This window comes from Bombina bombina, chromosome 5, assembly GCF_027579735.1.
Source record: "Bombina bombina isolate aBomBom1 chromosome 5, aBomBom1.pri, whole genome shotgun sequence".
Classification (NCBI taxonomy): Eukaryota; Metazoa; Chordata; class Amphibia; order Anura; family Bombinatoridae; genus Bombina; species Bombina bombina.
In genome coordinates, this window is record NC_069503.1 from 887,677,475 (window position 1) to 887,701,444 (window position 23,970).

General features: G+C 41.3%; 1 protein-coding gene across 1 annotated transcript in view; it reads right to left on the reverse strand.

The window, feature by feature from the left end:
* Positions 1–23,970, reverse strand: part of RB1CC1 (RB1 inducible coiled-coil 1) — a gene marked incomplete in the record, with an annotated part of 595,085 nt that overhangs the window by 336,651 nt on the left and 234,464 nt on the right. The window contains 1 exon segment of the mRNA XM_053715035.1: positions 21,956–22,037. Coding sequence (XP_053571010.1) covers positions 21,956–22,037 — 82 coding nt within the window.

Below are 23,970 nucleotides of genomic sequence, written 5' to 3' on the forward strand. Positions count from 1 at the left end.
AAGTAACATTTTGCACAGCTTCTAAATCCATTTTAGAGAACAGACAATAATGAAATAAGCAAAAAGAAAGAAAAAAATTTTAATACCAAAAAATTGTTACTGGCCATTTAAATTTTAAAACTGAACTTTTTTACTGCATGAGAAAAAAAAACAGAGTTGTAAAATGAAGCCAAATTGTAAACAGAGTACTTATTAAACTTGAATGTATAACAGGATACTGTGCCTTTAAATTTTAAATGCAGACTATTTTCCTGTTTAAAACAAAAACGTATCACTTTTAGATAAATAAAAACGTTTTTAAAACACAATCAGACACCCCTACGCCTCAGCAGCTGCGCTGAGGCACCTACCTGCCGACCGGTCTCACTGCAATGTCCCAGCGGTGCAGAAGAAGAAAACCCTGGAGCGCTAACAATCGCTTGCTTATTCAACCTGAAAAACCATGCGGTTCAAGAGCGATAACAAGATGTTACTGTCCTGCTAGTCTGAGAGCCTATTAGCCCCACAGTTAAACCGGAACGTCTCCGAATGATAGACTAGATGAAACTGCGCAGCAGAAGTGAGAAGCGTGCAAAATGTTGGCCCCGCCCATCGTGGGCGTTAACAAGTACACAGCCCGATTGGCTTAACCTTCAATAATAATAAGAATAACAACAGTGACCAGCCTTACTCCCAGCCCCAGTGCCTGTACATAGCTGCCAAAAAAGAGCACCCTCCACAAATAGAGAGCCAGAAGTCCCATGTCAAAGGCTCTATTTGCCTTATATGAAATAAAGATATAATTGAAGTGCCCACTTTCCTCTGAGTCTTATGTATTTCCCAGAATAAAAAGTCTGCACTTACCTTAATGCTGTCCAACAGCAGGACAGCCCAACAGGTTTAAGAGGCCCTCTCCCTCCTATAGCCCTGTGGAAAATGATAAGGCCCGAGTTAATACTTGCTTAGGCCATCAGGATAAGGGCAGCAGAAAGGTATGGGAGGCGCAGTGAGAATTATGTCACACCAGTTCCCACTGCTTTAAAGCCACCAAAAGCTCTACTGAAGAGACTGATATTGACTATGGCTACACCCTAGAACAAAGCAGCACAATCTTGCACTACTTTCAAAATAATAAACTGTTGATTGAAGAATCTATACTAACACCTCACTTTACCTCTTCATATCACTAACGTAGGCAAAGAGAATGACTGGAGTGGGAGGGAAGGGAGGAGCAATTTATCAGCTCTGCTGTGGTGCTCTTTGCCTTGTCCTGCTGACCAGGAGGTGTAATCCAACAAGGATGATGATCCGTGGACTTGTGTCTTTAAAAAGAAACGAGCAAAGGGGATCACGTCCGATGCTGCAGTCATGAGACCTAAAACTTCCATGCACATAGCTACTGAAGGGAGTGACTGAGACTGAAGGTTCCGACAGGCTGCAACCAATTTCAAACGTCTCTTATCCATTAGAGACAAAGTCATGGACACTGAATCTATCTGGAGAACTAAAAAGATTACCCTTGTCTGAGGAATCAAAGAACTTTTTGGTAAATTGATCCTCCAACCATGTTTTTGAAGAAACAACACTAGTTAATTCGTGTGAGATTCTGCAGAACTTAAAGACTGAGCAAGTACCGAGATATCGTCCAAATAAGGAAACACTGCAATACCCCGCTCTCTGATTACAGAGAGTAGGGCACCGAGAACCTTTTGAAAAGATTCTTGGAGATGTCGCTAGGCCAAAAGCAAGATCAACAAATTGGTAATGCTTGTCTAGAAAAGAGAATCTCAGGAACTGATAGTGATCTGGATGAATCAGAATATGAAGATATGCATCCTGTAAGTCTATTGTGGACATAAAGGCAGAATAGTCCTTATAGTCACCATTTTGAAAGTTGGTACTCTTACAGATCGATTAAAAAATTTTAGATCCAAAACTGGTCTGAATCAATTTTCTTTCTTTGGGACAATGAATAGATTTGAATAAAACCCCAGACCCTGTTCCTGAAAATGAACTGACATGATTACCCCTGATAACTCCAGGTCTAAAACACACTTCAGGAAAGCCTGAGCCTTTACTGGGTTTGCAGGGATGCGTGAGAGAAAAAATCTTCTCACAGGCGGTCTTACTCTGAATCATTTTCTGTACCCCTGAGAGACAATACTCTGAATTCATTGATTTTGGACCAAATTGGTCCAAACATCTTTGAAAAATCTTAATCTGTTCCCTACCAGCTGAGCTGGAATGAAGGCCGCACCTTCATGCGGACTTGGGGGCTGGCTTTGATCTCTTAAATTGCTTAGATTTATTCCAATTCGAGGAAGGCTTCCAATTGGAAACAGATTCTTTGGTGGAGGGATTAGGTTTCTGTTCCATATTTTGTCAAAAGGAACGAAAATGGTTAGAAGCTTTAGATTTACCCTTAGGTCTTTTATCCTGAGGCAAAAAAACTCCCTTTCCCCCAGTGACAGTTGAAATGATTGAATCCAACTAAGAACCAAATAACTTATTACCTTGAAAAGAAAGAGATAGCAATCTGCACTTAGAAGTCATGTCAGCATTCCAAGATTTAAGCCACAAAGCTCTTCTAGCTAAAATAGCTAAAGACATAGATTTAACATCAATTTTGATGATATCAAAAATGGCATCACAAATAAAATTATTAGCATGTTGAATCAAGTTAACAATGCTAGACAAATCATGATCCAATACTTGTTGCACTAAAGTTTCCAACCAAATAGATGATGCAGCTGCAACATCAGCCAAAGAAAATGCAGGCCTGAGAAGATGACCTGAATATAAATAGGCTTTCCTTAGATAAGATTCAAGTTTCCTAGCTAAAGGATCTTTAAAAGAAGTACTATCTTCCGTAGGAATAGTAGTACGTTTAGCAAGATTAGAGATAGCCCCATCAACTTTGGGGATCTTTTCCCAAAACTCTAAAGTAACTGCTGGCAAAGGATACAATTTTTTAAACCTTGAAGAAGGAATAAAATAAGTAGCAGGCCTATTCCATTCCTTAGAAATCAGAAATAGCATCAGGAACTAGAAAAACGTCTGGAATAACCACAGGAGGTTTATAAACAGAATTTAAACGTTTACTAGTTTCCTCCATATCCAATGTAATCAACACTTCTTTTAACAAAGAACGAATATACTCCATTTTAAATAAATAAGAAGATTTGTCAGTGTCAATATATGAAGGCAGGATCTTCTGAACCAGATAGATCCCCATCAGAGAAGGATAATTCAGCATGTTGCCAGTCATTTTAAATTTCATCAACTTTATGAGAAGTTTTAAAAGACCTTTTACGTTTATTAGAAGGCGGGATGGAAGACAAAGCCTTCTGAATAGAATCAGAAATAAATTCTTTTAAATTTACAGGTATATCTTGTGCATTAGATGTTGAGGGAACAGCAACAGGTAATGAACTACTACTGATGGATACATTCTCTGCATTTAAAAGTTTATCATGACAACTATTACAAACCACAGCAGGAGATCTAACATCCACAAGTTTACAACAAATGCACTTAGCTTTGGTAGAACTGTTATCAGGCAGCAGAGTTCCAACAGTGATTTCTGAGACAGGATCAGATTGAGACATCTTGCAAATGTAAGAGAAAAAACAACATATAAAGCAAAATTATCAATTTCCTTATATGGCAGTTTCAGGAATGGGAAAAATGCAAACAGCATAGCCCTCTGATAGAGAAAAAAGGCCAGAGGCATATAGGAATAGGCACAACAAACAGAAAAATATTTTTTGGCGCCAAAAACATCCGGAAACGACACACTCGTGTCATAGATGATGCAAACTTGTGAAGGACTCGGCGTCGACTAAGACGCCGGAAATGACAAATTTGTGTCAACAAACGTAACTTCACGCCAAAAAACTCTCACGCCAAGAATGGCGCAATAAACTTTGGCATTTTGCGCCCTCGTGAGTCTAATTCTGCCCGCGAATTTAAAAGACAGTCAATTTGAAAAAGAGACTATACCCCAGGTAAGAAATACATTTCTCATAAAAAAAGCAAAAGGAAATATACTGAAAACCTGAATCATGGCAAATATAAGTACAATACATATATTTAGAACTTTATATAAATACATAAAGTGCCAAACTATAGCTGAGAGTGTCTTAAGTAATGAAAACATACTTACCAAAAGACACCCATCCACATATTGCAGATAGTCAAACCAGTACTGAAACGGTTATCAGTAGAGGTAATGGAATATGAGAGTATATCATCGATCTGAATAGGGAGGTAGGAGATGAATCTCTACGACCAATAACAGAGATTCTATGAAATAGATCCCCCGTGAGGAAAACCATTGCATTCAATAGGTGATACTCCCTTCACATCCCTCTGACATTCACTGTACTCTGAGAGGAATCGGGCTTCAAAATGCTGAGAAGCGCATATCAACGTAGAAATCTTAGCACAAACTTACTTCACCACCTCCATAGGAGGCAAAGTTTGTAAAACTGAATTGTGGGTGGGGTGAGGGCTGTATTTTTAGGCATTTTGAGGTTTGGGACACTTTGCCCCTCCTGGTAGGATTGTATATCCCATACGTCACTAGCTCATGGACTCTTGCCAATTACATGAAAGAAACATAATTTATGTAAGAACTTACATAAGAAATTCATTTCTTTCATACTGGCAAGAGTCCATAAGCTAGTGACCTATGAGATATACAATCCTACCAGGAGGGGCAAAGTTTTCCAAACCTCAAAATGCCTATAAATACAACCCTCACCACAGCCACAATTCAGTTTAACGAATAGCCAAGTAGTGGGGTGATACAATAAGGAGTAAAAAAGCATACAAAAAGATTAACTGGAAATATAATTGTGCTTTTATACAAAAATCATAACCACTAAAAAAGGGTGGGCCTCATGGACTATTGCCAATATGAAAGAAATGAATTTATCAGGTAAGTTCTTACATAAATTATGTTTTCTTTCATGTAATTGGCAAGAGTCCATGAGCTAGTGACATATGGGATAGAAATACCCAAGATTTGGAAGTCCACAGAAGAGTCACTAGAGAGGGAGAGATAAACTGAAAAACAGCTATTTCCGCTAAAAAAATTTAATCCACAAAAAAAATAAGTCTCTTATAAATTTCACATAAATTTCAAGAAAAAAACTTAAATCATAAGCAGAATCATCAAACTGAGACAGCTGCCTGAAGAACTTTTCAACCAAAGACTGCTTAAGAAGAAGCAAATACATCAAAATAGTAAAATTTAGTAAATGTATGCAAAGAAAAACAAGTTGCTGCTTTGCAAATCTGATCAACTGAAGCTTCATTCTTAAAAGCCCAAGAAGTGGTGAATGATCTAGTAGAATGAGATGTAATTCTCTGAGGCGGAGACTGTCCCGCCTCCAAATAAGCCTTGTGAATCAAAAGCTTTAACCAAAATGCCAAGGAAATGGCAGAGGCTTTCTGGCCTTTCCTAGGACCAGAAAAAAACAACAAATAGACTAGAAGTTTTCCTGAAATCGTTAGTAGCTTCAACATAATATTCCAAAGCTCTAACAACATCCAAAGAATGTAAAGATCTTTCAAGAGTATTCTTAAGATTCGGACAGAAGGAAAGAACAACAATTTCCCTACTAATGTTGTTAGAATTCACAACTTTAGGAAGAAATTTAAATGAAGGCCGCAAAACAGCCTTATTCTGATGAAAAATCAGAAAGGAAGACTCACAAGAGAGAGCAGACAATTCAGAAACTCTTCTAGCTGAAGAGATAGCCAAAAGAAACAACACTTTCCAAGAAAGAAGTTTAATATCCAAAGAAGAAATAAGCTCAAAAGGAGGAGCCTGTAAAGCCTTCAAAACCAAATTAAGACTCCAAGGAGGAGAGATTGATTTAATCTTTCTATGAAATAAAACAGAAAGAGCAGATATTTGTCCCTTCAAAGTAGTTGCAGACAAACCTTTATCCAAACCATCCTGAAGAAATTGTAAAATTCTAGGAACTCTAAAAGAATGCCAAGAGAATTTATGGGAAAAACACAATGAAATATAGGTTTTCCAAACCTGATAATAAATCTTTCTTGAAAAAGACTTACGAGTCTGTAGCATAGTATTAATCACTGAGTCAAAGAAACCTCTATGACTAAGCACTAAGCGTTTAAATTCCAAACCTTCAAATTTAGCGATTTGAGATCCTGATGGAAAAATGGCCCTTGAGACAGAAGGTCTGGCCTTAAAGGAAGTGGCCAAGGTTGGCAACTGAACAAGATCTGCATACCAAAACCTGTGAGACCATGCTGGTGCTATCAGTAACGCTTGTTCCATTATGATCTTGGAGATCACCCTTGGAAGAAGAACTAGAGGCGGAAAAATCTAAGCAGGTTGGTAAAACCAAGGAACTGCTAATGCATCCACCATCTCCGCCTGAGGATCCCTGGACCTGGAAAGATACCTGGGAAGTTTCTTGTTTAGATGGGACGCCATGAGATCTATTTCTGGAAGACCCCACATCTGTACAATCTGACAAAATACATCTGGATGGAGAGACCACTCCCCTGGATGTAAAGTCTGACGGCTGAGATAATCTGCTTCCCAATTGTCTACACCTGGGATATGTATCGCAGAAATTAAACAGGAGTTGGATTACGCCCAAGAAAGTATTCAAGATACTTCTTTCATTGCTAAAGAACTGCAAGTCCCACCCTTATGATTGACATATGCCACAGTTGTGATATTGTCTGTCTGAAAATGAATAAATGATTCTCTCCTTAGTAGAGGCCAAGCCTGAAGAGCCCTGAAAATAGCATGGAGTTCAAAAATATTGATTGGTAACCTCGCCTCTTGAGGATTCCAAACCCCTTGTGCTGTCAGAGACCCCCAGACAGCTCCCCAACCTGTGAGACTTGCATCTGTTGAAATAACAGACCAGAAAGGATGAACAAAAGAGGCCCCTTGAAGAATCCGATGATGGTCCAACCACAAGGACAGAAATAGTTGAATGTTGGGATTTAAGTATATCAACTGTGATATCTGAATATAATACCTGCACCATTGATTCAGCATGTAAAGCTGCAGAGGTTTCATATAAAAACGAGCAAAGGGATTGTGTCCGATGCTGCAGTCATGAGACCTAAAACTTCCATGCACATATCCACTGAACGGAATGATCGAGACTGAAGGTTTTGACAGGCAGTAACAAAATTAATTTGTCTCTTGTCTGTTAAAGACAGAGTCATGGACACTGAATCTATCTGGAAACCTAAAAAGGTGACCTTTGTCTGAGGAATCAAGAAACTCTTTGGTAAATTGATCCTCCAACCATGTTTTTGAAGAAACAACACAAGTTGATTCGTGTGAGATTCTGCTAAAATGAAAAGATTGAGCCAGTACCAAGATATCGTCCAAATAAGGAAACACCGCAATACCTTGCTCTCTGATTACAGATAGAAGGGAACCAAGAACCTTCAAAAAGATTCTTGCAGCTGTCGCTAGGCCAAATGGAAGAGCAACAAATTGGTAATGTTTGTCTAGAAAAGAGAATCTCAGAAACCGATAGTGGTCTGGATGAATCGGAATGTGAAGATACGCATCCTGTAAGTCTATTGAGGACATGTAATGACCTTGCTGAACAAAAGGCAGAATAGTCCTTATAGTCACCATCTTGAAAGTTGGGACCCTTACAAATTGATTCAAAAACTTCAGATCCAGAACTGGTCTGAAAGAATTTCCCTTCTTTGGGACAATGAGAGAGAAAATAATCTCACTGGAGGTCTTATTCTGAAACCTATTCAATACCCCTGAGAGACAATATTCTGAATCCAATGATTCTGAACGGAACCTGCCCCCCACAAGCAAAACTGGATTGAGGGCCGCACCTTCATGCAGTTTTGGGGGCTGACTTTGGTTTCTTATAAGGCTTGGATTTATTCCAACTCGAAGATGGCTTCCAATTGGAGCCAGAGTCCTTAGGGAAAGGAGTGTTTTTCTGTTCTCTATTCTGACGAAAGGAACGAAACCGATTAGAAGCTTTAGATTTGCCCTTCGACTTTTTATCTTGGGGCTAAAAAACTCCCTTCCCCCCAGTAATAGTGGAAATAATAGAATCTAACTGGCAGCCAAACAAATTATTATCCTGGAATGATAGAGATAGTAACCTAGACTTAGATACCGTATCAGCATTCCATGATTTGAGCCATTAAGCTCTTCTAGTTAAAATAGCCAAAGACATAGATTTATTATCAATCTTGATGATATCAAAAATAGCATCACAGATAAAATGATTAGCATGTTGAAGCAAAATAACAATGCTATGCAAATCAGAATCTTTTCCCCGATGTGCTAAGCTATCCAACCAAAAAGTTGATGCAGCAGCAACATCAGCCATAGAAATGGCAGGTCTGAGAATATAGCCAGAATGTAAATAAGCTTTCCTTAGATAAAATTTAATTTTCCTATCTAAAGGATCCTTAAAAGAGGTACTATCTTCCATAGGAATAGTAGTACGCTTAGCAAGAGTAGAAATAGCCCTGTCAACCTTAGGGACTTTTTCCCAAAACTCTAACTTAGCTACTGGCAAAGGATACAACTTTTAAAACCTTGAAGAAAGAATAAAAGTACCACCAAGCTTAGACAATTCCTTAGCAATAACATCAGAAATAGCATCAGGAACAGGAAAAACCTCTGGAGTAAGCACAGGAGGTTTATTAAAAGAATTTAAACGTTTACTGGATTTATTATCAAGAGGACCAGACTCCTCAATATCCAAAGTTATTAACACTTCTTTTAACAAAGAACAAATATACTCAATCTTAAAAAGATAAGATAATTTATCAGTGTCAACGTCTGAAGTAGGATCTTCTGAATACATCAGTATGTTATCGGTCATCAGTATTATGAGAAGTTTTAAAAGACCTTTTACGTTTATTTGAAGGCGGTATAGCAGCCATAGCCTTCTGTATCGCATCAGCAATATAATTTTTCATATCAACAGGGATATCATGTACTTTTGATGTTGAAGGAACAAGATACTGTACTAGCACTAATAGAAACCTTTTCTGCATAAAAAAGCTTATCATGACAACTGTTACATACTACAGCTGGAGTTATAATCTCTACTAGCTTACAACAGATACACTTAGCTTTGGTAGAACTGTTATCAGGCAGCATGGTTCCTACAGCAGCTTCTGAGACAGAATCAGATTGAGACATCTTGTAAAATGTAAAAGAAAAAAATAACATATAAACAGAAATATCTTATTTCCACATATAGCAGTTTCAGGAATGGGAAAAAATGCAAATGCTAAAAACTGACAAAAAACAGAATTTATGCTTACCTGATAAATTACTTTCTCTTGTGGTGTATCCAGTCCACGGATTCATCCTTTACTTGTGGGATATTCTCCTTCCCTATAGGAAGTGGCAAAGAAAGCACACCGCAGAGCTGTCCATATAGCTGCCCCTCTAGCTCCATCCCCCAGTCATTCAACCAAAGGTTAGGAAGAAAAAGGAGAAACCATAGGGTGCAGTGGTGACTGTAGTTTAAACAAAAATTTGTTACCTGACTCAATTGCCAGGGCGGGCCGTGAACTGGATACACCACAAGAGAAAGTAATTTATCAGGTAAGCATAAATTCTGTTTTCTCTTGTAAGGTGTATCCAGTCCACAGATTCATCCTTTACTTGTGGGATACCAATACCAAAGCTTTAGGACACGGATGAAGGGAGGGAACAAGACAGGTACCTTAAACGGAAGGCACCACTGCTTGCAAAACCTTTCTCCCCAAAATAGCCTCCGAAGAAGCAAAAGTATCGAATTTGTAAAATTTGGAAAAAGTATGCAGTGAAGGCCAAGTCGCTGCCTTACAAATCTGTTCAACAGAAGCCTCATTTTTAAAAGCCCATGTGGAAGCCACTGCTCTGGTAGAATGAGCAGTAACAGTTTCAGGAGGCTGCTGGCCAGCAGTCTCATAGGCCAAACGGATGATGCTTTTCAGCCAAAAGGAAAGAGAGGTAGCAGTCGCTTTCTGACCTCTCCTCTTACCAGAATAGATAACAAATAAGGAAGATGTTTGTCTGAAATCCTTAGTTGCTTGTAAATAGAACTTTAAAGCACGAACTACATCAAGATTGGGTAACAGACGTTCCTTCTTCGAAGAAAGATTAGGACACAGAGAAGGAACAACAATTTCCTGGTTAATATTCTCGTTAGAAACAACTTTAGGAAGAAAACCAGGTTTGGTACGCAAAACTACCTTATCTGCGTGGAACACCAGGTTAGGTGAATCACACTGCAAGGCAGATATTTCTGAGACTCTTCGAGCAGAAGACATAGCTACCAAAAAAAAAACTTTCCAAGATAGCAACTTAATATCTATGGAATGTAAGGGTTCAAACAGAACCCCCTGAAGAACTGAAAGAACTAGATTTAGACTCCATGGCGGAGCCACAGGTTTATAAACAGGCTTGATTCTGACTAAAGCCTGAGTAAACGCTTGTGTAAAAGGATAGACAGAGCAGATATCTGTCCCATTAAGGAACTAGCTGACAATCCTTTCTCCAATCCTTCTTGGAGAAAAGACAATATCCTGGGAATCCTAATCTTACTCCATGAGTAACCCTTGGATTCACACCAACAAAGATATTTCCGCCATATCTTATGGTAGATTTTCCTGGTGACAGGCTTTCTAGCCTGAATCAGAGTATCTATAACTGACTCAGAGAAACCACACTTTGATAGAATTAAGCGTTCAATCTCCAAGCAGTCAGACGCAGAGAAATTAGATTTGGATGCTTGAACGGACCCTGTATTAGAAGATCCTGCCTCATTGGCAATGTCCATGGTGGGACAGATGACATGTCCACTAGGTCTGCATACCAAGTCCTGCGTGGCCACGCAGGCGCTATCAGAAACACCAAAGCCTTCTCCTGCTTGATTCTGGCGACCAGACGAGGGAGAAGAGGAAACGGTGGAAAAACATAAGCCAGATTGAAGTACCAAGGCGCTGCTAGAGCATCTATCATCTAATACTGCCTTGGGATCCCGGGACCTGGACCCGTAGAGAGGAAGTTTGGTGTTCTGACGGGACGCCATCAGATCCAACTCTGGGGTGCCCCATAGCTGAGTCAGCTGGGCAAACACCTCCGGGTGGAGTTCCCACTCCCCCGGGTAAAAAGTCTGACGACTTAGAAAATCTGCCTCCCAGTTGTCTACTCCTGGGATGTGAATTGCTGAGAGATGGCAGGAGTGATCCTCCACCCACCTGATTATTTTGGTTACTTCCATCATCGCTAGGGAACTCTTTGTTCCCCCCTGATGATTGACGTAAGCTACAGTCGTGATGTTGTCCGACTAAAATCTGATGAATTTGGCCGCAGTTAATTGAGGCCATGCTTGAAGAGCGTTGAATATCGCCCTCAGTTCCAGAATGTTTATCGGGAGAAGAGTTTCTTCCCGAGACCATAAGCCCTGAGCTTTCAAGGAGTCCCAGACCGCACCTCAACCTAACAGACTGGCGTCGGTCGTTACAATGACCCACTCTGGCCTGCGGAAACATATTCCCTGAGACAGATGATCCTGAGACAACCACTAGAGAAAAGAATCTCTGGTCTCCTGGTCCAACTGAATTTGAGGAGACAAATCTGCATAATCCCCATTCCACTGTTTGAGCATGCATAGTTGCAGTGGTCTGAGGTGTATCCGAGCAAAAGGGACTATGTCCATTGCTGCTACCATTAATCAGATTGTCTCCATGCACTGAGCTACAGATGGCCAGGGAATGGAATGAAGAGCTCGGCAAGTAGTTAAGAGTTTTAATTTTCTGACCTCCGTCAGAAATATTTTCATTTCTACTGAGTCTATTAGAGTCCCTAGAAAGGGAACCCTTGTGAGAGGGGAAAGAGAACTCTTTTTGATGTTCACCTTCCACCCATGAGACCTCAGAAAGGCCAATACAATCTCTGTGTGAGACTTGGCTCTTTGGAAAGACGGCGCATGAATTAAGATGTCGTCTAGGTAAGGCGCCACTGCTATGCCCCGCGGACTTAGGACCGCCAGGAGGGACCCTAGCACCTTTGTGAAAACTCTGGGAGCAGTGGCTAAGCCGAAGGGAAGAGCCACAAACTGGTAATGCTTGTCCAGAAAAGCGAACCTGAGAAACTGGTGATGATCTTTGTGGATAGGAATGTGTAAGTATGCATCCTTTAGATCCACGGTAGTCATATATTGACCTTCCTGGATCATTGGTAAGATTGTCCGAATGGTCTCCATTTTGAATGATGGGACTCTGAGGAATCTGTTAAGAATTTTTAGATCCAGGATGGGTCTGAAAGCTCCCTCTTTTTTGGGAACCACAAACAGGTTTGAGTAAAAACCCAACCCTTGTTCCGCAATTGGAACTGGGTGGATCACTCCCATTGTATGTAGATCTTCTACACAGCGTAAAAACGCCTCTCTTTGTCTGATCTGTAGACAGACGAGAAATGTGGAACCTTCCCCTTGGAGGAGAGTCCTTGAATTCTAGAAGATATCCCTGGGATACAATCTCTAATGCCCAGGGATCGTGTACATCTCTTGCCCAGGCCTGAGCGAAGAGAGAGAGTCTGCCCCCTACTAGATCCGGTCCCGGATCGGGTGCTACCCCTTCATGCTGTCTTGGTGGCAGCTGCAGGCTTTTTGGCCTGTTTACCCTTATTCCAGCCCTGGTAAGGTTTCCAGGTTGTCTTGGGCTGTGAAGCGTTACCCTCTTGCTTTGCAGCCGGAGAGGATGAAGCGGGGCCATTCCTGAAATTACGAAAGGAACGAAAATTAGCTTTGTTCTTTGTCTTAAAGGGCTTGTCCTGAGGGAGAGCATGGCCTTTTCCCCCGGTGATTTCTGAAATAATCTCTTTCAATTCAGGCCCGAAGAGGGTCTTTCCTTTGAAAGGAATGTTCAAAAGCTTGGATTTAGACAACACATCGGCCGACCAGGACTTTAGCCATAGCGCCCTGCGCGCCAAAATGGCGAAACCTGAATTTTTTGCCGCTAACTTAGCTATTTGGAAAGCGGCGTCAGTGATAAAAGAATTAGCTAGCTTTAGAGCCTTAATTCTATCCATAATTTCCTCATATGAGGTCTCCGTCTGGAGCGAGTCTTCAAGCGCCTCAAACCAGAAAGCAGCGGCAGTAGTTACAGGAATAATGCAGGCAATAGGTTGGAGAAGAAAACCTTGTTGAACAAAAAATTTCTTAAGTAAACCCTCTAATTTTTTATCCATAGGGTCTTTAAAAGCACAACTGTCTTCAATTGGTATGGTTGTGCGTTTAGCAAGTGAAGAAACAGCCCCCTCCACCTTAGGGACCGTCTGCCACGAGTCCCGCATGGGGTCAGATATGGGGAATATGGGGAACATTTTCTTAAAAACAGGAGGGGGAACAAAGGGGACACCTGGTCTATCCCACTCCCTAGTAACGATATCCGCAATCCTCTTAGGGACCGGAAACGCATCAGTGTAAACAGGGACCTCTAAGTACTTGTCCATTTTATACAATTTCTCTGGGATCACCAAAGGGTCGCAGTCATCCAGAGTAGCTAATACCTCCCTGAGCAAAACACGGAGGTGTTCTAGTTTAAATTTAAAAGCCAATGTATCTCCATCTGTCTGAGGAACCCTTCCTGAATCAGACACTTCTCCCTCAGACATCAAATCCCTCGCTCCCACTTCAGAGCGTTGGGAGGGTATATCAGATACAGCTACCAAAGCGTCAGAATGCTCATAATATGTTCTTAAAACGGAGCTATCACGCTTTGCAGGTAACACGGGTAGTTTAGATAAGAAAGCTGCGAGAGAATTATCCATGACTGCCGCTAAGTCTTGTAATGTAAAAGGGTTACATTACATTACTAGGCAACGCTTGAGCGGGCGTAACTGGTTGTGACACTTGGGGAGAGGCAGGCGGGCTACCCTCGTTACCTTCAGTCTGAGAATCATCTTGGGCCACATTCTTAAGTGCAACAATATGATCTTTAAAGTGTATAGACATATCAGTACAAGTGGGACACATTCTGAGAGGGGGTTCCACCATGGCTTCTAAACACATTGAACAAGGATTTTCCTTGGTGTCAGACATGTTTAACAGACTAGTAGTATACACAAACAGGCTTGGAAATCACTTTAATCAAATAAAAAACACAATTTGAAAAAACGTTACTGTCCCTTTAAGAGATAAAAAAGGCACACAATTTTGCAAAACAGTGAAAAAAGCAGTAATCCTTTTGAAATTTTCACAGTATGTACCTAGAGCCTTAGTAAGATTGCACCACTAGTACCAAAATGATTAACCCCTTAATGCCCAAACCGGAGCAGCCTAAAGCCAACACCCGGTTAAAATTACTACAGCACCTTGCCACAGCACTGCTGTGGCCCTACCTGCCCTTAGGGACCAGATTTGGGGGAATATAGCTTCCTTTAGGCCCTCAAACAGCAGCAGGACCCTCCATGTGAAGCAGCATGAACCTTAATGTAATTCTAACTGCGCATCTGAGGCGCAAAATTAGGCCCCTCCCACTCTACTCCGAAGCTATGAGGCCTAAGAAATCACTCCAAAGTGAATAAAAAATAGCTATGTGGGTAATAACCCCAGAAAGAACCCAAAAGGACTTTCAAAGTGTCTTTTTTCCTAAGAAAACAATCGATTGCCCTGAATTAGTGTCAACCAGCATAATTAGCCCTGTTATGTAAGCATTCAATTCCTTACTAAGTCTCTGAACATAGCTTACCCTCCCCTCATGGGGATATTGTCAGTCTCTTCTAGCATTATCTCAGTCTTGTCTAGAAATAAATGACTGAACATACCTTATTGCAGTTCCCCTGCAAACTGTCCCCCCCAACTGAAGTTTTCTGGTACTCCTCAGTCCTGTGTGGGAACAGCAGTGGATTGTAGTTACAACATGCTAAAATCATTTTCCTCTCAGCAGAAATCTTCATCACTTTTCTGCTAGAGAGTAAATAGTACAAACCGGTACCATTTAAAATAACAAACTTTTGATTGAAGATAATAAAAACTACAATTCTACCACCACATTCACTTTACCCTCCCGAGAGAGACCCTAGTGCTTAGAGCCGGCAAAGAGAATGACTGGGGGGTGGATCTAGAGGGGGAGCTATATGGACAGTTTTGCGGTGTGCTTTCTTTGCCACTTCCTGTAGGGAAGGAGAATATCTCACAAGTAAAGGATGAATCCGTGGACTGGATACACCTTACAAGAGAAAAAGCAAATAGCATAGCCCTCTGAGCATAAAGAGGGCAAGGAGCATATAGGAAGTGGAGTAAAAAATAAAACTTTTTTTTGGAGCAAAGAATGACGCATGACACAAAAGGAAATTGAGAAAAAAAATGTTGCGCCAACAGGCATCCGGAAATGACGCAACCCGCGTCATAAACACAATTTTGTGCCAAACAACCTAGCGTCAACTAAGACGTAGGAAATTACGAACTTGCATCATCACCGACGCACATTCGTGCCAAGAATGACGCAATAAATAACAGAATTTATGCTTACCTGATAAATTTCTTTCTCCTACGGTGTGTCCGGTCCACGGCTTCATCCTTACTTGTGGGAATATTCTCTTCCCCAACAGGAAATGGCAAAGAGAGCACAGCAAAAGCTGCCCATATAGCCCCCCCTCTGGCTTCGCCCCCCAGTCATTCGACCGACGGTTAGGAGAAAAAGGAGAAACCATAGGGTGCCGTGGTGACTGTAGTGTATAGAAAGAAAAAATTTGAAACCTGACTAAAAAGCCAGGGCGGGCCGTGGACCGGACACACCGTAGGAGAAAGAAATTTATCAGGTAAGCATAAATTCTGTTTTCTCCTACATTGGTGTGTCCGGTCCACGGCTTTATCCTTACTTGTGGGAACCAATACCAAAGCTTTAGGACACGGATGAAGGGAGGGAACAAGTCAGGTTACCAAAACGGAAGGCACCACGGCTTGCAAAACCTTTCTCCCAAAAATAGCCTCCGAAGAAGCATAAGTATCGAATTTGTAAAATTTGGCAAAAGTGTGCAGAGAAGACCAAGTCGCTGCCTTACATATCTGATCAACAGAAGCCTCATTCTTGAAGGCCCATGTGGAAGCCACAGCTCTAGTAGAATGAGCTGTAATTCGTTCAGGAGGCTGCCGGCCGGCAGTCTCATAAGCCAATCGGATGATGCTTTTCAGCCAAAAGGAAAGAGAGGTAGCAGTAGCTTTCTGTCCTCTCCTCTTACCAGAATAAACGACAAACAAAGATGAAGTCTGTCTGAAGTCCTTTGTTGCATCTAAAGAGAATTTTAAAGCACGGACCACATCTAAATTGTGTAACAAACGTTCCTTCTTCGAAACTGGATTCGGACACAGAGAAGGAACAACTATTTCCTGGTTAATATTCCTGTTGGAAACCACTTTTGGAAGAAAACCAGGTTTGGTACGCAAAACAACCTTATCTGCATGGAATACCAGATAGGGTGGATCACACTGCAAAGCAGACAATTCAGAAACTCTTCTAGCAGAAGAAATAGCAACCAAAAACAGAACTTTCCAAGATAGTAACTTAATATCAATGGAATGTAAAGGTTCAAACGGAACCCCTTGAAGAACTGAAAGAACTAAATTTAGACTCCATGGAGGAGTCATGGGTCTGTAAACAGGCTTGATTCTGACTAAGGCCTGTACAAAAGCTTGTAAATCTGGCACTGCTGCCAGGCGTCTGTGTAACAAAACAGACAAAGCAGATATCTGTCCTTTTAGAGAACTCGCTGACAACCCTTTATCCAAACCCTCTTGGAGAAAGGAAAGAATCTTAGGAATTTTAATTTTACTCCAAGAGAATCCCTTGGATTCACACAAACAGATATATTTTTTCCATATTTTATGGTAAATTTTCCTAGTCACAGGTTTTCTGGCTTGGACCAGAGTATCTATATCTGAGTCTGAAAACCCACGCTTAGATAAAATCAAGCGTTCAATTTCCAAGCAGTCAGCTGCAGAGAGACTAGATTTGGATGTTCGAATGGACCTTGTACTAGAAGATCCTGTCTCAAAGGTAGCTTCCATGGTGGAGCCGATGACATATTCACCAGGTCTGCATACCAAGTCCTGCGTGGCCACGCAGGAGCTATCAGAATCACCGAGGCCTTCTCCTGTTTGATCCTGGCTACGAGCCTGGGAAGGAGAGGAAACGGTGGAAACACATAAGCTAGGTTGAACGACCAAGGCGCCACTAATGCATCCACTAGAGTCGCTTTGGGATCCCTGGATCTGGACCCGTAGCCAGGAACCTTGAAGTTCTGACGAGAACACCATCAGATCCATGTCTGGAATGCCCCATAATTGAGTTAACTGGGCAAAGACCTCCGGGTGGAGTTCCCACTCCCCCGGATGGAAAGTCTGACGACTCTAATATGGCAGGAGTGATCCTCCGCCCATTTGATGATCTTGGATACCTCTCTCATCGCCAAGGAACTCTTTCTTCCTCCCTGATGGTTGATGCAAGCTACAGTCGTCATGTTGTCCGACTGAAATCTTATGAATCCAGACTTCGCTAGTTGAGGCCAAGCCCGGAGCGCATTGAATATCGCTCTCAGTTCCAGGATGTTTATCGGGAGAAGAGACTCTTCCCGAGACCATAGACCCTGAGCTTTCAGGGAGTCCCAGACCGCGCCCCAGCCTAATAGACTGGCGTCGGTCGTGACAATGACCCACTCTGGTCTGCGGAAACTCATTCCCTGAGACAGGTGATCCTGAGTCAACCACCAATGGAGTGAGTCTCTGGTTAACTGGTCTACTTGAATCTGGGGAGACAAGTCTGCATAATCCCCATTCCACTGTCTGAGCATGCACAGTTGCAATGGTCTTAGATGAATTCGAGCAAAAGGAACCACGTCCATTGCTGCAACCATTAGACCTATTACTTCCATGCACTGAGCTATGGAAAGTTGAGGAATAGATTGAAGAACTTGACAAGCCTTTAGAAGCTTTAACTTTCTGACCTCCGTCAGAAAAATCTTCATTTCTACAGAATCTATTATTGTTCCCAGAAAGGGAACAGGGAACTCTTTTCCACGTTCACCTTCCACCCGTGAGACCTGAGAAAAGCTAATACAATGTCTGTATGAGCCCTTGATCTGGAAAGGGACGACGCTTGGATTAGGATGTCGTCTAGGTAAGGTGCCACTGCAATGCCCCTCGGTCTTAGAACCGCTAGAAGGGACCCTAGCACCTTTGTGAAAATTCTGGGAGCAGTGGCTAAACCGAACGGAAGAGCCATGAACTGGTAATGTTTGTCCAGAAAGGCGAACCTTAATAACTGATGATGATCTTTGTGGATAGGAATATGTAGGTACGCATCCTTTAAATCCACGGTAGTCATATATTGACCCTCCTGGATTGTTGGTAAAATTGTTCGAATGGTTTCCATTTTGAACGATGGAACTCTGAGGAATTTGTTTAGAATTTTTAAATCCAGAATTGGTCTGAAAGTTCCCTCTTTTTTGGGAACTACAAACAGGCTTGAGTAAAACCCCTGACCTTGTTCCACTGTTGGAACAGGGTGTATCACTCCCATCTTTAATAGATCTCCTACGCAATGTAAGAATGCCTGTCTCTTTATCTGGTCTGAAGATAAGCGAGACATGTGGAACCTTCCCCTTGGAGGAAGTTCCTTGAATTCTAGAAGATAACGCTGAGAGACTATTTCTAGTGCCCAGGGATCCTGAACATCTCTTGCCCAAGCCTGAGCAAAGAGAGAAAGTCTGCCCACTACTAGATCCAGTCCCGGATCGGGGGCTATCCCTTCATGCTGTCTTGGTAGCAGCAGCAGGCTTCTTGGCCTGTTTACCCTTGTTTCAGCCTTGCATTGGTTTCCATGCTGGCTTAGCCTGGGAAGCGTTACCCTCTTGTCTAGAGGCCGCAGAGTTAGGAGACGGTCCGTTCCTGAAGTTGCGAAAGGAACGAAAATTAGATTTATTCTTAGCCTTAAAGGGCCTATCCTGTGGGAGGGCATGGCCCTTTCCCCCAGTGATGTCTGAAATAATCTCCTTCAATTCTGGCCCAAAAAGGGTCTTACCTTTGAAAGGAATATTAAGCAATGTTGTCTTGGAAGACACATCCGCCAACCAAGACTTTAGCCAGAGCGCTCTGCGCGCCACGATTGCAAAACCTGAATTTTTAGCCGCTAACTTCGCCAATTGCAAAGCGGCATCTAAAATAAAGGAATTAGCTAACTTAAGTGCATGAATTCTGTCCATGACTTCCTCATATGGAGTCTCCTTATTGAGGAATTTTCTAGTTCTTCGAACCAAAAACACGTCGCCGTTGTGACTGGAATAATGCACGAAATTGGTTGGAGGAGGAAACCTTGCTGAACAAATATCTTCTTAAGCAAACCCTCCAATTTTTTATCCATAGGATCTTTGAAAGCACAACTGTCCTCAATGGGAATAGTCGTGCATTTGGCCAACGTAGAAACTGCCCCCTCAACCTTAGGGACTGTTTGCAATGCATCCCTCCTTTGGTCGACAATGGGGAACATTTTCTTAAATATAGGAGGTGGCACAAAAGGTATGCCTGGTTTCTCCCACTCCTTAGTCACTATGTCCGCCACCCTTTTGGGTATCGGAAAGGCATCAGGGTGCACAGGGACCTCTAGGAATTTGTCCATTTTGCACAATTTTTCTGGAATGACCAAAGAGTCACAATCGTCCAGAGTAGTTAGCACCTCCTTAAGCAGGGCGCGGAGATGTTCTAACTTAAATTTAAACGTCACAATATCAGGTTCTGCCTGTTGAGAAACTTTTCCTGAATCAGAAATTTCTCCCTCCGACAGACCCTCCCTCACTGCCAATTCTGACTGGTGTGAGGGTATGACAGATAAATTATCGTCAGCGCACTCTTGCTCATCCGCTGTATTTAAAACTGAGCAATCACGCTTTCTTTGATATGCTGGCAGTTTGGATAAAATATTAGCTATAGAATTATCCATTACTGCCGTTAATTGTTGCATAGTAACAAGCATTGGCACGCTAGATGTACTAGGTGTCGCCTGCACGGGCATAACTGGTGTTGACACAGAAGGAGAGGATGGTGAACTACCCCCACTACCTTCATTTGAGGAATCATCTTGGGCAACCTTATTAAATGTGACAGTACTGTCCTTACTTTGTTTGGACGCCATGGCACAATTTTCACATACATTTAAAGGGGGGACCACCTTGGCATCCATACATACAGAACATGTTCTATCTGAAGGTACAGACATGTTAGACAGGCTTATACAGGCTATTAATGCAACAAAACCGTTACTGTCTCTTTAAATGTTAAACAGAGCACACTTTATTTTAGAATGTGAGAAAAACTATGAAGGAAAAATCCGATCCTTACCAAATTTGCACCCTAGTGTCTTAATGCTTTGAAAGTATTGCACACCAAATTTCAAGTTTGTAACCCCTTAAATGAGCAAACCGGAGCAATTTGATCAATTTACCAGCTTAAACCCACTACAGTCCCAGCCACAGCCTTTGCTGCGGCTTCACCTTTCCTTAGGGGATATTCGCCACAGAAATAAGCCTTCCAGAAACGTTTTTTATGGCCACCGGACCCTCTCACATGAAGCTGAATGCACTGCTTCCAGAAGTAACTACGCAATTAAGGCGCGAAAATGAGGCCTCCTCCCTCTGAATACTAGAGTGAAAGGCCCTTCCTGACTAGAATAGGTGTCTAAACGACTGCCAGGCGATTAAAAAACGTTCCCAAAGTGTTTTCAAGTTCCAAAACACTCCAAAAGACATATAAATATTGAATAAATACTACAACTAACACCACATACTCTTTACCATCCCCGTGGGGATGCTACTTGTTCAGAGCGGCAAATAGAATGACTGGGGGGCGGAGCCAGAGGGGGGGCTATAAGGGCAGCTTTTGCTGTGCTCTCTTTGCCATTTCCTGTTGGGGAAGAGAATATTCCCACAAGTAAGGATGAAGCCGTGGACCGGACACACCAATGTAGGAGAAAACAGCATTTTGCGCCCTCGCGAGCCTAATTTGCCAGCAAGTTTTTTAAAGAAACAACAAGTCAAATTGGAAAAAAAAAAGACTATGCCCCAGGTAAGACAAACTTCCTAATACATGATTACCATAACGTAACAGCTGGACAGCAAAGGGAAATACACCTGACTCATAGCAAATATAAGTAAAATATATATATTGAAAGCTTTATATTAATACATAAAGCACCAAACCATAGCTGAGAGCGTCTTAAATAATGATACATACTTACCGAAAGACACCCATCCAAATATAGCAGATAGCCAAACCAGTACTGAAAACTATCAGCAGAGGTAATGGTATATAATAGTATATCGTTGATCTGAATAGGGAGGAAGGAGATGAATCCCTACGACTGATAACAGAACCTTTGAAAAGATTTCCCACGAGGGTAACTATGAAATCAATAGGCGATACTCTCTTCACAGCCTTCTCTTAGAAATTGGGCTTCAGAATGCTTAGAAGCGCATATCATAGAAGAAATCATAAAAAATCAAGCACAAACTTACTTCACCACTTCCATAGGAGGCAAAGTTTGTAAAAGTGAATTGTGGGTGTGGTGAGGGGTTAAATTGTAGGCATTTTGAGGTTTGGGAAACTTTGCCCCTCCTGGTAGAATTGTATATCCCATACGTCACTAGCTCATGGACTCTTGCCAATTACATGAAAGAAAATATTTTACGAGTTTCCTATCCCTTTAACTTGTGATTATTTGGCAAATGCAAAAATAGTATGGCTATTTTAAGAGATATTGCTCTGAAGAACTAATATGATCACTAATAAAATATGAAAAAAACTAAATTATGTTTAAGTATGTATTTCTTTATGGCATCAGTGGATATAACAATTTAAGCTCCTACAATGCAATATATGTCAAGATAAAAAAAAAAAAAAAAAAAAAAAAAAAACAACAAAGAAATACTCACGGAAAAGTTTTCCAAATGATTCTCTCTTTATCTTCTCAGATTCATATAGAGATTTACCATCTTTTACTAAAGCATTTGCCCACTATTAGATGACAAGATACAATATGACATAAGATTGTTAACGTTTATTGAAAAATAAATACATAAGAACACCTAAGCATTTAACTCAAAGTAAGCATTTAACACATGTACATTCACAACATTTATAGTGCCAAGGAAAGCAAACTTTGCTATTTACTTGTTGCATGACGTAGGACCTCGGACGTGTGTGTGTCTGTGTGTTATATACAGTGTATGTGTGTGTATATATATATATATATATATATATATATAATATATATATATATATATATATATATATATATATATATATATATATATATAATATATAATATATATATATATATATATATATATAGACCTCTGTGAAGGTTTCAGTCACAACATAGGTGAGCCCACATGGGCATTTGAGGATATACACAACCATCTGTGAGCCCACTTGGGCATTTGATGATATACACAACCATCTGTGAAGAACAAACGTTGTTACAAAAATATATTTTTGTCAGTCCTTGGATGACTAAATGAATTTCCAATGATTAGGTTATTGCAGGTAGTACAACCATCCGAACAATGGCAACCAGGGGTAATCTCACAACTTCTCATGCCATAGCATTCAACAAGATCAGTCCGTACAAGGAGGTCTATTTTATGCGCAAGTAAAGTGCTATGTTCAGTTGACGTTTTATTTTTCATAATAGTTTGTGTTTTGAGGGATTTTTTACGGAGCGTTAATAATGACATCACCGAAAGTGGATACCTGTCATTTCCGGTCCTGATCTGAAGTTTGTGGCGGGCTTGTTCTGGGGTTAATGGTATTTAAGGTGAGTGCAATGTTAATTAACTTATGTTTCTGCGACTGTAACCTTGACAAAGGTCCCAGATGGAGGACCGAAAAGTTGGGCCATGTACACCACGAAGGTGGCACAATAAAGTGGTTATATTGGATTGAAGTACCGAAGACGAGGTATTTTTTTAATTGTATTTTGGAGACTTAGCACTGGCTATTGTTGAATACAGGGAGCGCAAAGGTTTTACATATATATATATATATATATATATATATATATATATATACACACAGGGAGTGCAGAATTATTAGGCAAATTTGTATTTTGACCACATCATCCTCTTTATGCATGTTGTCTTACTCCAAGCTGTATAGGCTCGAAAGCCTACTACCAATTAAGCATATTAGGTGATGTGCATCTCTGTAATGAGAAGGGGTGTGGTCTAATGACATCAACACACTATATCAGGTGTGCATAATTATTAGGCAACTTCCTTTCCTTTGGCAAAATGGGTCAAAAGACGGACTTGACAGGCTCAGAAAAGTCAAAAATAGTGAGATATGTTGCAGAGGGATGCCGCACTCTTAAAATTGCAAAGCTTCTGAAGCGTGATCATCGAACAATCAAGCGTTTCATTCAAAATAGTCAACAGGGTCGCAAGAAGCGTGTGGAAAAACCAAGGCGCAAAATAACTGCCCATGAACTGAGAAAAGTCAAGCGTGCAGCTGCCAAGATGCCACTTGCCACCAGTTTGGCCATATTTCAGAGCTGCAACATCACTGGAGTGCCCAAAAGCACAAGGTGTGCAATACTCAGAGACATGGCCAAGGTAAGAAAGGCTGAAAGACGACCACCACTGAACAAGACACACAAGCTGAAACGTCAAGACTGGGCCAAGAAATATCTCAAGACTGATTTTTCTAAGGTTTTATGGACTGATGAAATGAGAGTGAGTCTTGATGGGCCAGATGGATGGGCCCGTGGCTAGATTGGTAAAGGGCAGAGAGCTCCAGTCCGACTCAGACGCCAGCAAGGTGGAGGTGGAGTACTGGTTTGGGCTGGTATCATCAAAGATGAGCTTGTGGGGCCTTTTCGGGTGAGGATGGAGTCAAGCTCAACTCCCAGTCCTACTGCCAGTTTCTGGAAGATACCTTCTTCAAGCAG